The sequence below is a fragment of the Pelobates fuscus genome, chromosome 1 (assembly GCF_036172605.1).
Source record: "Pelobates fuscus isolate aPelFus1 chromosome 1, aPelFus1.pri, whole genome shotgun sequence".
In the NCBI taxonomy this organism is placed as follows: Eukaryota; Metazoa; Chordata; class Amphibia; order Anura; family Pelobatidae; genus Pelobates; species Pelobates fuscus.
The window spans coordinates 262725952-262743835 of NC_086317.1; the positions used below are offsets into that span (position 1 = coordinate 262725952).

General features: G+C 42.9%; 1 protein-coding gene across 1 annotated transcript in view; it reads left to right on the forward strand.

Moving 5' to 3' along the window:
• Nucleotides 1–17884, forward strand: part of TEX14 (testis expressed 14, intercellular bridge forming factor) — a 318249-nt gene that overhangs the window by 169358 nt on the left and 131007 nt on the right. The window contains exon 19 of the mRNA XM_063425432.1: nt 15287–15368. Coding sequence (XP_063281502.1) covers nt 15287–15368 — 82 coding nt within the window. The remainder of the gene's footprint in view (nt 1–15286; nt 15369–17884) is intronic.

The following is a 17884-nucleotide window of genomic DNA, read 5'->3' on the forward strand; positions in this document are numbered from 1 at the left end:
GAGCAGGCCTAGAGGCCGCGGGCTCACCTAGATCGCCTGTGACACCAACTGCAGAGGCCGAGGGCGCACTGAGCACGAATGAGACGGCAAAAATCCTGGCTACCCTGGCAGAGGTAAAAACCTACCTAGCAGGGGAAATTGAACGCTCCACACATGTCCTGAGGACAGAAATTCAAGCCATTGGCGAGCGCACCACGAGGCTGGAACACCGCCTGGAGACTACTACTGCAGCACACAACACAGCAGTCAGCCAAGTCAACGTCTTAACCGCCAGAATGGCGACAGCAGAACTTCTATTGAAGATATGGCGAATAGATCACGTAATAATCTTCGCCTCCGAGGCCTCCCAGAAAACTCGGGGGAAGGCTCAGTGATAGACGTGGTGACGGCTATCCTAAAACCTCTGCTCCCTCAGCTGCCTGACCACTTATGGCACATAGAGAGGGCCCACAGGGCACTTCGTACTAGAAGATTGGACGCAAATAACCCAAGAGACATCATCATTCGTTTCTTACATTTTCAAACTAAAAAGGCACTGATAAGAAAAGGCAGAGATGGCCCAATCCGCCATCAAGGCTCAGACCTCACATTATTCCAAGATTTGGCGCCAGCTACGCTACAACGGAGGCGGAAATGGAGACCCATCACAGAAGCTCTGAGGGCAGCAACCGTGAAGTACCCCTTCAAACTTCTCGCTTTTCACCAGGGCAAAACCTCCGTACTACAGCCGGGCGAAGATGTCACGACATTCTTTACGGGACTCGGGATACAAGCTCCACCACAGCTCCCACCCACGTTGACAGGCACTGGAGACCTACCGCCGCTCCCTGGTGAATGGCAGATCATCGGAGTGTAAGGTACTGGGGACACCTAATTGCTAACTTACCCTTAAAGGCTGAACGGGCCCACCCACTCGGGGAGCCGGCGCGCTCCCGGGGATAGAGGGACATGGGCTTCAGGGTCATTTGGGAGGGGGACGGGGGGACATTGAGCACAGATGAGAGACCGGGACGAGCACCCTGCATACATGCACCCACCTAAGTGAAGATTGCAAGGAAGGTCTAAGGGCTCTTAGCAGTACTGGGGCGGGATGCGGGCGGGGGGGCTACATGTTAAATACCCTACACAGTTTCTCTCATCTGGCACCAGGGACGAGGTCACCAAGAACTCCCAGCCCAAAACATAGGCACGGGAATGCAGACGCTTTAGACACAGGGGCCTACGAGACGCTTTGCCTACAGAAGGGCCCATGCACTTGGATTGGTTGGGCCAACTATAAGATGTTTTCCTGTTACTATTGTTTTTTTTTCCCGACACAGTTTTTCAGGTGTCATGCATAAATATACCCGGAATACGTACTCATGGTCAGGGGAAGTGGTCTGACCTGGGACACAGTATCAGACACCACACGCGCAGGGGCACAACACACGCTAGATACGCTTTGGGCAAGAAGGAGTTAGAGATTACTTATGGCTACAGTAAGCCAGATATCCACTATATGAAACGTACAAATGTCAACTTAATGATATCGTAACTTGTTATTGTGCATGGGGAGGATGGGACATGGCAGGGAGCCAACAGTTATATCTTGTTAAATGTACAAACCGTTTAAAATTTACACCTATATCAAAGGTTCACTGCGGGAATTCATGTACCATAGAACGATACACAGATACCTACACCCCCTCCCCCCCCCCATCATACGCTAGATATTACAGAGGTACGACAGGGGAGGTTCAGGTTGAGGTTTCCTGCAAGGCCTGGGGCTGAGAGGAGTTGGAGGAGGTGCTACATGTACATAATCCCCGTGATAACTAATAGCTAACCCAACAGCCATATCTATGGTTTACTGCTCCAAGGCGGGACTTCGGTACTACAAATGCAACAAGGAGGGCGGGTTAGTACTGGGGCAAAGCGTACTCCTTCACGACAGGCTCCACTGTTACTTGAATCAGGGTCGGGCCACCAGGACACCATAGACGGGGAAAGAAGCAAGCTATTAGGACCACCACACACCCACCCGGTTAACCGTGCCAAACACCTGACGGTATCTGGGTGAGTGGGGTACGATGCTTAGGGTTGAGACCACAGACGAGAGCCCCCTCCCCCCCCCGACCTATCTCAAAGGCTTACTGCTTCCACAGGGAACTTAAGTACCTTAGAATGATACACTGATACCTAGAAACGATCGAGTCCCCCCCCCCCCGCCCCACTGGATGGGACACATACACAAAAAGGTGATACGGGTCAAACACGGCAACAGAGGGCAGGATATCACTGGGTACAACGTGGGAGGGTCAGGGAGATGCTACCTGCTATACCTGGGGGGGATGGGAGCTGAAATTGATTCAACATGTGTAAATTGCCTAATGTACCTAATGTCTCACTCTGCAACTGTGTCAAAGGCTCACTGCTCTTGGGTAGGGCTAAAGTGTCAGGAATGATACAGGGGGGGCAGGACTGTACCTGCTCACTGTAAGCTCCTTGACAACAGGACCCTGGGAATATTGACACCTGATCAGAATACCGAGACCCTATGTCAGAACGACAGGAACATAATATTTAGGTCATCAAGCACCCACGAGGTTCCACCCGACGAATACCTGACTACACCCCAAAGTATGGACTTAACCACTTAGAGACGAGACAGAGGTCTATGGACAGATCCAGGCATGGAGATACATGTACCTGTTAGGGGCAATACCGAACCAGGGGCGACGACGTAGGCGTGGCCTGAACCCACAATATAACACCCCACCCCCACCCCTCAGGGGAATACACCCCAGACATCAGCGCCTTAGGACGACATTGACAGGCCCTCAAGAGCCGCCAGGCGAGCAATATCGCTGAGCCCATCTTCTGGACACATAACACCCATAACATAGTCACTTAACTCCACAGCGGTGTGGCAGTCACACGGTACAGGGACCCCTATCTCATACTCCCCACGTAGGTGAGGACATGGGTCAGGGAACTGCACCCCACACCGGTCTGGCGATTTGTAAGACCAGACCTCACTATTTTCTAGCTCTACTTTTACTTACCACCCTCTATACTATTCTTTTCTTCACTCCCTCTTCTCTCTTCCCCCTCCCCGTGCCAGACTCAAAGGGCGATTGGGTTGGCGCTCCAATGACCCACCACAGAGACCCCACACGAGGTCCACATACAACGGAAAAAGCACACGCAAAAACCAGCATTCCTCCCAAATATAGGAATGGCTTTCAAGCTAACATCACTTAACGTAAAAGGGCTAAATGCCCCCAAAAAGAGACGACTGATGTTTCGAGAGATCAAACGGAAGGGATCGGATATCACCTTCCTACAGGAGACACACATACCCAAGCACACGACATTCCAGCTCAGAGACCGCACATACCCCATCTCGTATGAAGCTAGATCCCATCGAAAAAGTAACGGGGTAGCAATCTTAATACACAGCAAATGCCCACTTCACGTATCAACCTTCGACCCAGACCCAGAAGGGAGATATGTCATACTCTCAGGCACTTTACACTCACACACCATTCACTTGGTTAACGTCTATGCCCCAAACACACCAGATATAGCATTCTGGGATACCCTAACCGCCAAACTCCAGAAACTCCCACATGGTATGCTCATTGTGGGTGGGGACCTAAATGCTGTGCCGTGTCCGGCAGCGGACAGGAGCTCTAGACCGGGCCAATTGAGGTCACAGTGCAGAGGGAGTCAGGATAAATTACTACACAACTTTATGCAAGACAATGGATTGATTGATGCGTGGCGAGCGCAACACCCTAGCTCACGAGATTACACTTTTTATTCTGCCCCCCACGGAACCTACTCCAGGATCGACCACTTCCTCGTCAACAGTGTCTGCATGGCTAGGGTAGTGGACACTGAGATAGGATCCATAACGTGGTCAGACCACGCGGATATCGCTATAACACTGGGCAATCTGTGCACAACAGCGTCGTGGAATTGGAGACTCAGCCCACATCTGCTGAGCGATCTAGATTCTCAGGAGACAATTCGTAAAGACATACAAGAATACTTTGAAACAAACGACACTGAAGACATGTCCCCGAGCACTATCTGGGCAGCTCATAAGGCAGTGATCAGGGGCACGTGCATAAAATTAGCCACAAGAAAGAAAAAACAGAAGACACAGAGATTGACACAATTGCTCGCCTTGTTGAGAAAACAAGAACAACAACACAAGACTACTCCAACCCCACAAATCCTAGAACGACTGGAAGGCACCAGAAGATCCATAACGGAACTGCTTCTGGACGACGCAGCTAAAGCCAAGAAGTACGTTCTACGAAAAGTCAAACAAGATGGACACTCTGTTGGCCAGGACCCTACGCCCACGACAGGGTAGAACACACATCACCACAATCAAACACAGGGATGGAACCATAAAAAACACCCCGACGGAAATAGCACAGGTATTCACAGACTACTACAAGAGACTCTATAATCACACTACGAGAGACCCCACTGCACAGGCGGCGGCGAGGGAGAACATGCACACATTCCTACGAAGCCTAGACATCCCTAAACTCCCGACGGCAGCAGCAGCGACAATGAACGAAACAATCACCAGGGATGAAATAGACAGAGCGATAACACAACTGAAAGGCAATAAAGCTCCAGGGCCAGACGGATTCGACTGGGCCTACTACAAAACGTATAGAGAAGAACTTACACCTCGCCTAGAAAGACTCTTCAATAATTTTATGGAGGGAGGCAGCCCTGAGAGTGGGATGTCATTGGCCAACATCATACTCCTCCCGAAACCGGGCAGGGACCCCCTGTTACCGGAGAACTACAGGCCCATCTCACTGATTAACCATGACATAAAAATATTAGCGAAAGTCCTGGCAGATCGCCTTAACCCGCACTTGAAAACACTGATACACCCGGACCAGGTGGGCTTTATACCAGAGCGACAACTGTTCGAAAACACCAGACGGAACATCGACCTCATATGGCGCCAGCAAACAGTTGGCTCTCCCACGGCAATCATAGCAATAGACGCCGAAAAGGCCTTCGACAGGGTCGAATGGCCCTATCTGTTCCACCTCCTCGAACACCAGGGATTCCCAGATAAATATGTGGCCACGATTAAAGCAATGTATGATCAAGTATATGCGCAAGTTAAAATTACGGGAGCAGGGTCCACACCTTTTAAATTGAGCAATGGGACCCGGCAGGGATGCCCCCTATTGCCATTATTGTTCGTACTGACCCTGGAGCCGCTATTGCAAGCTCTACGCCAGCACCAACGGATACACGGTGTAACAATAGGGGGACAGGAGTTCTTAGTGTCTGCCTATGCCGATGACGTCCTGTTAACGATTACAGAACCAAAAGATTCCATGGAGGCTCTGCAATTCGGTGAATTCTCCGGTTACAGGGCTAACCTAGAAAAATCAAGTGCCCTGACAATGGGCCTGTCCGCGGCGGACACGGCAGAGCTGGGGGCCACATATAACATCCCAATAGCTACAGATCACATAAAATACCTGGGGATTCAACTTCCAAAGGACCCGGCCAAACTATACCACCTAAATTATACCCCACTGCTACGAACTCTAATTCATGATATGGACAAGTGGATAGATAAACCTATCTCTTGGATCGGGCGTATTCACGCAGTAAAGATGAATGTGCTACCCCGTATCCTATTCCTCTTTCAGGCGCTCCCAGTTAAACTGCTAAAATCAGATCTAGCACCCTTGCAAAAGGCAACCAGAGACTTTATATGGCAGAATAGGCGGCACAGGATATCCCGAAACATATTATATAGACACAAACAGAGAGGAGGGTTAGGGCTCCCACACTTCTACTTCTATTATTTAGCTGCGCAATTAGCGCAGGTAGCCATGTGGCACACACCTCTGGAGGTGAGGAGATGGGTGGACTTGGAGTCCCTTCTCACCGGCCCTGATTTACCACAATATCACATGTGGGTACCCAGAGGAGACAGGCCAATACTGAGAACCTCCTGTCCTGCTATCCTAAACTCCTTGAGATTATGGGACGCGTCTGCGTCCAAATACAAGCTAGCGACATCCCCTTCCCCACTTACTACACTTCTAAGAAACAGAGCTTTCCACCCGGGAATGGCAGCCAGGGAATTGGCGAACATGGAAAAGGTGGGATTACAGAGAATATGCCACATGTTTGGTGGCAACGGCATAGTTACATTCGAACAAATAAAACAAGGGACACATCTCACCCCTAGGGACTTTTTTCGGTATTTGCAAATCAAAGATTTTGTGTGCAGCCCTCACATACAGAGAGCAGGGACAGCCACACTAACGTTCTATGAGAAAATGTGCTTAAAAGAAACCACACCAACCGGCCTCATTACGACACTGTACGCACACATTTGCGCAGAAACAGAAGAATGGGGTACATTAACATACACAGAGACATGGGAAAAGGAACTGGGAGAGGTCCTGGAGGGAGTAGAGTGGAGGGAAATATGGGAAGCAAACACTGCGGTGTCCATATGTGTATCCCTCCAGGAGCAATCCTACAAAACTATGTTTCGGTGGTATGCCACCCCGGTGAAACTTTTTCACATGCGCCAAACACCGACCGACGAATGCTGGAAAGGATGTGGCCACAGAGGCACGTATCTCCACATGTGGTGGGAATGCCCACGGGTACAAACATACAGGTCGAAAATATTTGACCTACTTCAACAGATATTCCACAGGGCACCCAAGCTTAACCCTTGGACATATTTATTGAATAGAGCGTTGGATAACTGGACTGCCAGGGAACAAAAATTAATACACAAGGTAACACTAGCAGCACGTAGAACCCTGGCACAGGCGTGGCTAAAGGTGGACATGCCTCCCATTTGGAAGGTAATCTCCAACCTGAAAGACGTATACTTAATGGATAAATTGACGGCCACAGTGAGAGGATCCATGTCCAGATTTGAAAAACTCTGGGAACCATGGACTAGTAGCGAACTCTCCCGAGACATAGGGTAGTCGAGGAAGACAATAGGAAATTGGACGCCCCCACGCAACTCGGGAATGGCGCATCCCCCACCCCCACCCCATCCCTCTTCCCAGATCTCCATTCTTCTTACTCATCTCAGTTCTCACCTCTTCTCTCTTTTTCCTCTTCTTCTTCTTCACATACTCTCTATTATCAGAGGGGGCGATTGGCCCTCAATCCTAGAATACCACAGACGAGATGACTTCTGGCCAGACCAGGACAGCTACAGTGGGATTGGAGACACACCCCCCAACTGAATTTTGAAATTAATCACTTAACAACAGCCTCGTTGGCACAGATATTTTGTTTAGAGATATATTCTGCTGGTTCGTTACTTCAGTTGTATGAAAAATATAAAATGTGTAATGTCTTTGTTACAATGCGGGCATGATAACAGCGGCCCAAAGGCACACTTGTAATGCACCAGGAAAGATTTCAATCTTTATGTCAGCTATACAATGTACAATGCATAATGTCTGCGAATGTTGTAATGAGACTATCACACAAAAATAAAGTTTAAAAAAATAAATAAAAAAAGACAAATAGTTTTGTTATACAATAGACAAGGTATTAGCGGTTAGCAAGGTAGCAACGAGAAAAGCATTTGTAATACTCAAGTGTTCTGTGAATATGTGGGTAACCCAAGTCGTGGATTATTCAGCGGCTGTGGTATTCGATTTCGTCGGAGAACCTGCGAGTGTCCATTCCGGTCTCATCTTTTTCGGCAGAGGCTTTTGCGTGGAAGATTGGCCCATTGCGTGGTTTAAGCCCCATTCTTTAAGTTTAGCCAGTCCCACTTCAGGTTCCAGGACCACCACCGATTTCCCCCTATACCAGATGAGCAGTTTCGTCGGGTATCCCCATCTGTAGGGTATGTCGTGGTTCCGTAGTGTTTTGGTGACATCGACAAATTCTCTCCTGCGTGCCATGGTGGTTGCCGAGAGGTCGGCATAGACGCTGATCCCCTGGTATGGTTCTGGTAGTGTTACGATTTTCCTTGTTGTTTTGAGGAGTTCTTCTTTGGAGCTGTAATAGTGGAATCGAGCAATAATATCTCTGGGAGTATCAGCGGTGAACCTGGTGGGTCTCGGGAGGCGATGCACCCTATCTAGCAGCCAGGCCTCATCTTTCGGATGGGGAACTAGAGATTTGCACATGGCCTGCAGATATTGCGGCAGGGCGTCTTGGGATATGGAATCTGCTATGCCTCTGAAGCGCAAGTTGTTCCGCCTAGCTCTGTCCTCCATGTCGGCGAGTTTTAGGCGCATGGTGGTCTGTTCTTCTTCCACCCTTTGTAGTTTATCCACAATGTCATTGTGTGCCATGCAGAGTTCATCTGTCTTAGCCTCCAGTTGATTTGTGCGTCCCCCCAGCTCCTGGATATCACTACGGAGATCTGCCGCTATTTGGCGGAGGTCTGCTTTAAGAGACCCCTTTAGATCCTGTATCATGGAGTGTAGGCTCTTGTTTGTTACTGGGGCATCTGCTGGTGCGATAGAACATTCTTCAGGGTCAGTGAACCCCTCTGAGCCTGGTGAATGCGGTGCGGATCCGCCGCCATCTTGGATTTGCCGCACGCGGCTTTTTCCCGACTGCCGCACCGGGTCGGGGATTTTGGTCTGCTTCGAGGGTGCCATGTGGGTCTCCAGCAGTGTCCGCTCTCGGGAGAAGGTTTTGTGTCGCTCGCCAGACGGCTAGTTGTAGCTTTCGGCACGGTGGTTCTCGGAGCGAGCACTACATGCGGCCGCTCCGGTCGGCAGTTGGCCACGCCCCCCCCATTTTTATTTTTTTATTTTTTTTAAGAGACCAAACAAAAGTTTAAAAAAAACAAAACTTTCCTGTATCTGGGTTAACCACAACCATAATGGGGACATATTGGCTTTTTTCAGAACAGAGTGATGATCTGCTTTACTACATTCAGTATTCTAATGGTGAAGGATTTCTTATATCTGATACACAGATACACACACCTTGACACACAGTGTGTATCTGTGTGTATGTATGTATCTGTGTGTCAAGGTGTGTGTATCTATGTTTCAAAGTGTGTATATCTGTGTTTGTATGCACCAGTGTGTGTATCTCTGTGTCAGTGTGTGTGTGTGTGTATGTATCTTACACACCCTCACTGGCACACAGATACACACTGATACACACATCTTGACTTAATAATACACACACACTCAGATACACACAGTGACATACTCACACTTGCACCCACAGATACAGACTGGCACATACACACACTGACACACTCAGATATATACACACACACTGACACACTCAGATATATACACATACAAACACACTGATACACACTGGCACATACACAATTAGATACACACAGTGACACATACACAAACCTTGACACACAGATATACACACTCAGTCACACACAATCTTTTACAGACACACATACAAACACATATACACTCTCACTGACAAGAACAGATACATTCTCACTGACAAACACATACACTCTCACACACTCACTGACAAGCACAAGTTCACTCTCACTGACAAGCACACATATACTCTTTGACAGACACACAAACACATACAAACTCCCTAACAGACACACATACAATTTTTATTTAAAAAAAACAAAAAAAAACATTTTACTCCACCCAGCCCCCCTACCTTAAGAGTGCTGACATGGAGTCCCTATAGTCCAGTGGGGCGACTGGCGAGCGGTCCCTGGGGTCCAGTGGGGCTGTTGAGGGGCTGGTGTGCAGGCAGCGAGGGAGCACTGATCTCCCTGCTCAGCTCCCTCGCGCGCCTCTTTGTGATGCCGCAGTGACGTCATATTCCGGCTCCAGCATCACTGCTGTGCACGCGAGGAAGCTGAGCAGGGAGATCACTACTCACTGCTCCCTTGCCGCCCGCAGCCATTTTATTTTTAACAATTTTGTCGGAACCTTAGGGTTCCGCAGAACACCAATTGGCAGATGCTGCTCTAAAGAAAGGAAATATCATGTTTTATCAGGTTTTGGTCAGCGCACATCAATTCCAAGAAAGTAAAATCCCTGGTTAGTAAAGGTTGCTGTGGTATGGAAGTTATAAAGTGGCATTCAAGCCATTCACATCCACCATATGATTATGTTTTTTAAATTAACACTTTGTGTTTGCATCCTAACAGTTTATTATCATATAATTTGCTATGGAAAAAAAAAATCTCATAGACTGTCTTGAACAGCACAAATTCAGGAATTATGATTAGTGTCCATAGTCTATGCATTGTATGGAACATTGATATTTTTGATTCTATTTTTTTTTCTTTTTTAGCAGACATAAAATTGCTCCTGTTGTATTTGCACATTTCAAAATACACAGACATTGCACTCAAGTTACATTTAATAAATATAATTATCAAAGTCTACTTCAACAACTAATTTGGTACGTTTTCTATTTAGAGACACAAGAAGATCTCAGTGAATTGTTCTGAAATATTTGATCAAAATGTCATTCTCTCTACAATGTTAAAGGCCAACAAAAACTCTTTAAACGTCTTTTCATTTAACACATACATTTCTCAAGATAGCTTTGCTCACTCTGTCCATTTTGTTATGTTTTTTTTTTTGCAAAGCTGTTTCCAGGTATAGTGTCCATGTATATGGAGGTGCCTAATGGGAAATGAGCAATGGAGATATAGTTGATTTAGGACCACGGGGTTCTCTTTTCTTAAAACATTTTTATGCACATGCAATGAGAAGAAGGATAATATATTTTGATTATGCTGGAATTTAAATGAAATCCCAATACAATTTATATGGGATGTGGAGGGGGTTCATAAATATTCTGTCTTTGTGATGACTTCAGCAGTGAAAATGCTACTTTAAATCTACAGGAAAAAGTGTTGGAGCACTTTTGTTGAATGTGAAGCTATACTCTAGATAGATTTCACAGCAAAGCATCTGTTAGAAACAATTTCAATATTGAATTAGATTTGATATTGAATTTTTATTAGACAAATTGACGCTAGGTTTAGCTCTTGCCTACCAGATTCATTCAGTCCCGAATTTTATTACACCCTGTTCCAAATTATTATGCAAATAATATTTTTCTCATTTACCTAAATAATTTATGTATATAACAGTCAGCATAATTCTCATGTTAACTATTAACCCCTTAAGGACCGCTGACGGTTCAGGACCGTCAGCGGTAAAACGTGCGTTTGGACCGCTGACGGTCCTGAACCGTCATAACGGTTTTGGGCAACTTACCTGATCGCCGTCGGTCCCACGGCGGCGATCAGCTCTCCTCCCGGTCCAGGGGGACTGCCTGTCTGCCCGGGCAGTCCCCCCTCGGCAGATCAGGACCCCACGGCCATGTGATCACTCGATCACATGACCGCAATAGGGGTCTTTGTATCTGCCTGCAGGGGGACTGTCTGTGCTGACAGGCAGTCTCCCTGCAAGTGAAAAATCATTAAATAAAGTAAAAAAAAAAAACAATCAGTGTAAAAAATAATAATATGTGTATATATATATATGCTATATATACATGTATTATATCTATATATACCTATATATAATATATGTATATATATCATATATATAATGTCACACTAAGTGTATTTTTATATTTATATATACGTATATTAATATAAAAATACACTTATATTTAAATTACACACGAATATATACAATATATATAATAACTATATATATGGTATATATATATATTATTATAAAATACAAATAATATGTTAATAAAAATAAATAACAAAAAATAAAAATAATTTTTAATAATTAAAAAAAAATTATATATATATATTCAATTTTATTCTAACAGTATTTTGATATTGATATATATATATTTATATCAAAATACACTTAGAATGTAATGATATATATATCTATGTATAAATAAATAAATAAAAATAATACGAAATATACATATGTCCACATACAAAATTACATTAATAATTTCATAAATATACACGTAGACGTCAAATATATAAATATGTATATATATTAAAATTCTACGTGCATATTTATGTAATATTTTTACCTAATTAAGTAATTTTAATGATTGCAATTTGAGGGACCTGCCTGCCAACCCAGGCCAAAAGTCCAGATAATTTAATTTGCTAGCACTGTGCTTAACCCTGTAACTTTCTATGACACCCTAAATCCTGTACATGGGGGTACTGTTTTACTCGGGAGACTTCGCTGAACACAAATATTAGTGTTTCAAAACAGTAAAACATATCACAGCGATGATATTGTCAGTGAAAGTGAAGTTTTTTGCATTTTTCACACACAAACAGCTCTTTCACTGAGGATATTATTGCTGTGATATATTTTACTGTTCTGATACACTAATATTTGTGTTCAGCGAAGTCTCCTGAGTATAACAGTACCCCACATGTAGAGGTTTTATAGTGTTTGTGAAAGTTACAGGGTCAAATATAAGGCTTGATTTTACTTTTTTTTTTTTATTGAAATTTGTCAGATTGGTTAGGTTGCCTTTGAGAGCGTATGGTAGCCAAGGAATGAGAATTAGCCCCATGATGGCATACCATTTGCAAAAGAAGACAACCCAAGGTATTGCAAATGGGGTATGTTCAGCCTTTTTTAGTAGCCACTTAGTCACAAACACCGGCCAAAGTTAGCGTTTTTTGCATTTTTAACACACAAACAAATATAAATGCTAACTTTGGCCAGTGTTTGTGACTAGGTGGCTACTAAAAAAGACTGGACATACCCCATTTTAAATACCCTGGGTTGTCTACTTTAAAAAATATGTACATGTTAGGTGTGTTTCGGGGATTTATGACAGATAACGGTGTAACAATGTCACTATTGATACATTTAAAATATATATATATTGAAACAGCAATTTCCTACTTGTATTTATAGGCCTATAACTTGCAAAAAAAAGCAATAAAGCATGTAAACACTGGGTGTTTTTAAACTCGGGACAAAATTTTGAATCTATTTAGCAGTTTTTTTCATTAGCTTTTGTAGATAAGTAAAAGATTTTTCAAGTAAAAGTCCAAAAACATGTTTTTTTGTTTTTTTTTCACCATATTTTATTATTTTTTTTAAATACAATATATGACATAATATAAATACTGGTATGTAAAGAAAGCCCTTCTTGTCGTGAAAAAAACAATATATAACTTATATGGGAACCGTAAATGAGAGAGCGGAAAATTACAGCTAAACACAAACACCACAAAAGTGTTAAAACTGCTCTGGTCCTTAACGTACAAACATCGCAAAAACAGGCCGGTCCTGAAGGGGTTAAGAGTACAATTCAAATGTTATTGAACAAACCTCCTAATGATAACAGTATTTTTTTTTAAACATAAAAAACTTACAATGCACTGTTCCAAATTATTACGCACAGTACGTTTCAAAACACTTTATAGGTTGTAAAGAATTGCAAATTGTTATTTGTTGTGTTTGCAGCATATTTACTGAAATCAAAAGCTATTTCAATCAAACTTATAACAACATTTGAACTTTTTAAACATTTTAACAGGTCACGTTACATTTTAACATAGGACCCCTTATTTGATAGCAGCTTCACAAGTCTTCCATCCATTGAACTTGTGAGTTTTGGGACAGTTTCTGCTTGAATCTGTTTGCAAGATGTTAGAATAGCCTCCCAGAGCTGCTGTTTGGAGGTAAACTGCTCCAAAGGTTCTCAATAGGATTGAGGTCAGGGCAGGATGGAGGCCACACCATGACTTTCTCTCCTTTTATCCCCATAGCAGCCTTTGATGCAGAGGTATTCTTTGCAGCATGAGATGGTGCATTGTCATGCATGAAGATAATTTTATTACGGAAAGCATAGTTCTTCCTTCTGTACCAGGGAAGAAAGTGGTCAGTCAGAAACTCCACATTCTTTGCAGAGGTCATCTTTACACCTTCGGGGACCCTAAAAGGGTCGACCAGCTCTCTTCCCATGATTCCGGCCCAAAACATGACTCCACCACCGCCTTGCTGACGTCGCAGCCTTGTTGGAACAGGGTGGCCGTCCACCAACCATCCACTACTCCATCCATCTGGACCATCCAGGGTTGCACGGCACTCATCAGTGAACAGGACTGTTTGAAAATTAGTCTTTGTGTATTTTTCTGCCCAATGCAGCTGTTTCTGCTTGTGAGCATTGATTAGTGGTGGCTGAATAGAAGGTTTATGCACAGTTGCAAGACTCTGGAGGACTCTACACCTTGATGTCCGTGGGACTCCAGAGGCACCAGCAACTTCAAATATCTGTTTGCTGCTATGTAATGGTATTTTAGCAGCTGCTCTCTTGATTCGATGCATGGATCTGGCAGAAATCTTCCTCAATGTGCCTTTATCTGCATGAACCCATCTGTGCTCTGAATCAGCCACAAATCTCTTAATAGTGCGATGATCACGCATACGTTTTTGTGAAATATCTAAAGTTTTCATACCTCGTCCAAGGCATTGAACTATTTCACTCTTTTCGGCAGCAGAGAGATCATTTTTCTTCCCCATATTGCATGAAAATGGTGCTTTGCTTAAAAATGTGGAACACCCTCCTTTAGTAGTTTTTCCTTAAATTGGGCTCACCTGGCAATCTAATTATCACAGGTGTCCAAGATTGTTTTCAGTGATCAAAAGAGCCCTGAGACACAATACCATCCATGAGTTAAATTGAAAAAAAAATATTTAATCTTTGTGACACTTAAATAGAATTTGCATAATAATTTGGAACAGGGTGTAAAGCAGAAGGCAAAGTTTTGACCCCAAATGGGTCTTTTTCTGCTTTCTTTTGCTCCAATAAACCTGCTCACTTTGGTTTCACCTTGAGTACCTTGACTATTATTTATCTTCTAGTACTGTACAGCGAGGTTTGGCCGACCTCAGGCCTGGTTACACTTTGGGAACAAAACAAAATAAATATTCTTTATTTTACCAAATTTTATTAAAACCATCCTCTGTGAATCCAAAGCAAACAATTTTATCTGGACACTGAGAAAAATACTTCTACAGATTCGCGTTGGGACACAAAATTCCTGACCGCATTTGGAATTTTGTATTTCTCCGGATTTTGTCCATCCAGATAAAATCCAACGTTTAGTGAATTACCCTGTTAGAGTATGATCTAAATATTAAGAAATCTGTTGTAGTTTCTGTTAATAATCCTTGTCATGGACATATTTAATTTTTTTTTTACATTATTTTTAAATTAAAAATATATTCTAATAGGAATTATAATTTTAACATGAATGATTGCTGAAATGAATATCCAAAATATTATTTATCCCAGTATCCTATGTTATGTTTGCTTTTTTTAGGACGTAGATGTGACACAAGAAGTGTGCACACGAAAACTGGTTCCTTTAGCCTGCAGTGTGAAGAAGGAAACCGTTGGCCCAGGTATAATAAAATGTGTAAAATGGTTTTATATATAGAGTTAGGACTGGAAATATTTGGAAACTGACGCAAGTTTTGTTATTTCTGCTGTACCAACATAAATTCAAGTTGTATGTCTGTGTAAATCCATGGCCCCCGTGGAGTTGGGTCTTTGGTTAGGTGGTCATGGTTCTGCTATATTTGATTTTATGCCAGTGTCGTGTTTTTGGTGCCCCCCATCTCATCACTACCTGTCCCAACTCCACGGGGGCCATGGATTTACACAGACATACACGAACTCAGGGTCACGTACTACACGGGAGTAACCCAAAAGCGACTGATGGCACCGATAATCCAACCTGTCCAGAACACTTGCATACCGCTCCTTGTAGACAAATAGAACCCCACGGGGAAGAAGGGTCCACTCGGTTTTATTTTACCTTACATTGTTTTGTTATGTTTTACATGTTTAAATGGATAATTTAAGTCCATAAACGATGAAAACTCGACTAAGAGCGGCAGACCGCTACAGATAACCATACTGTGACAATAGTTCTCAATTGTAACATGCAAAGTGCAGTTATTGTTTACTGGCCTCTGTTCGAGACAATGTATAATGTGACACTGCTCTAAGTGTCGAGACAAAAATAAAAAATAATGAGTATGGGCTTAAAGTGCAGTCTCTAACTTTAATTTGAGAGTATTCACATCTAAATTTGAGGAAGGGTTAATGAACTACAGCTCTTTCATATATAGCCACCTTTTTTTCAACTTGTGCCAGAATGATAGGAAGAAAAAAGTATGATGAAGGCTTGGAACAGCTCATGCCCAGAAGCATACCACCTGTCATGCATCGCAAATGGGTTTTTGGCAGCAAATTTTGTTTTAGTCGTAGTATTTTGACTAAAATACCATGTATTTATATATTCATATAGTCAGTTTTAGTCATCTAAATTATTTTAGTTTTAATATAATCTTACCAAAAAGAACGCGCTAAAATAATCTGTAAATATAAAGAAACAAATAATGGTGCAGACCATCTGGTAATAATAGTATGGGGAAAAGGTGTTATATGTAATAAACTCACATGTCCCAGAGCCCTATCACCCCTGGCTCTGGGTTTGAAATGCTCCTTGGGAGAGGGGATATTCCCACACTGCAGGATAGTCAGGAGGATATGTCCACTGATAATTCCGTTGTGCTGTATGTAAAAGGAAAGAAGGGCAGGACCTCCAATTGAATAGTATCACAATTCGTTTTATTGTATAAAAAAGGTTAAAAACCCTTACTTTGGATGTGGTGGGTACAAACTCGCAGAGTCACCCACATAAAAGCATAAAACACATGTATTCGAAAAAACGCTTCCTGGTTATGGTCCGGTCACGTGATCGCTTCCGGGTCCGCCCTCCAATGACGTCCGTGTGACGCGTTTCGCCCGCCTCCACAGGCTTCTTCCGACAACGTCATGGGGTTTCAGTCTTCCTTTTAAGTCCATAGTGCCGCCCTTCTCTCGCCTCATTGGTCGGGGGGCGTGGTTTCACACGATCTTTTTCAATCATTCAATTGCACACTAATAAACTTCATAGACTTAACCCCTTCCAGCACCCACACTAAAATGGTTATATTCAGTGTCACATAAGAAATGGAATCATCTAAGTGATGTTAATCCCAATTATTTCTAATGTATATATAGACCTTATCTAAATTATTCTACATAATGATTTATCAAAGAGACATCTTCTTACTTCATTAAATTATATTTTTAAGTATACACAATGGATATTATACGAGGGTAATTGATAAAAATTCTATACAAACAATACAACAGAGATCAATTCTAGACAGCAGGAAAAACCTTAACTTTTCCCATATCCCTTAAGATAGACAGTGCAGATATATTATGCTCATTTCTAAAGTATACAGTTCTTATACTAAATACAGGCTGACATTATTGCAGAGTACCTGCTGATTGAAAAAGGGGGGGGAGAGGTTGGAAAAAACAGCCATTATAATTTATTTACAAAAAATGACATTACAATTTATTTACAAGAAATGACAAATTTCAAATTCTCCATTTAAACCCCTAGGGAACAACGATTTCAATTTAAACACCCACCTCATTTCTTGTTTCGAAATTGTCGAAACAAGAAATGAGGTGGGTGTTTAAATTGAAATCGTTGTTCCCTAGGGGTTTAAATGGAGAATTTGAAATTTGTCATTTCTTGTAAATAAATTGTAATGTCATTTTTTGTAAATAAATTATAATGGCTGTTTTTTCCAACCTCTCCCCCCCCTTTTTCAATCAGCAGGTACTCTGCAATAATGTCAGCCTGTATTTAGTATAAGAACTGTATACTTTAGAAATGAGCATAATATATCTGCACTGTCTATCTTAAGAGATATGGGAAAAGTTAAGGTTTTTCCTGCTGTCTAGAATTGATCTCTGTTGTATTGTTTGTATAGAATTTTTATCAATTACCCTCGTATAATATCCATTGTGTATACTTAAAAATATAATTTAATGAAGTAAGAAGATGTCT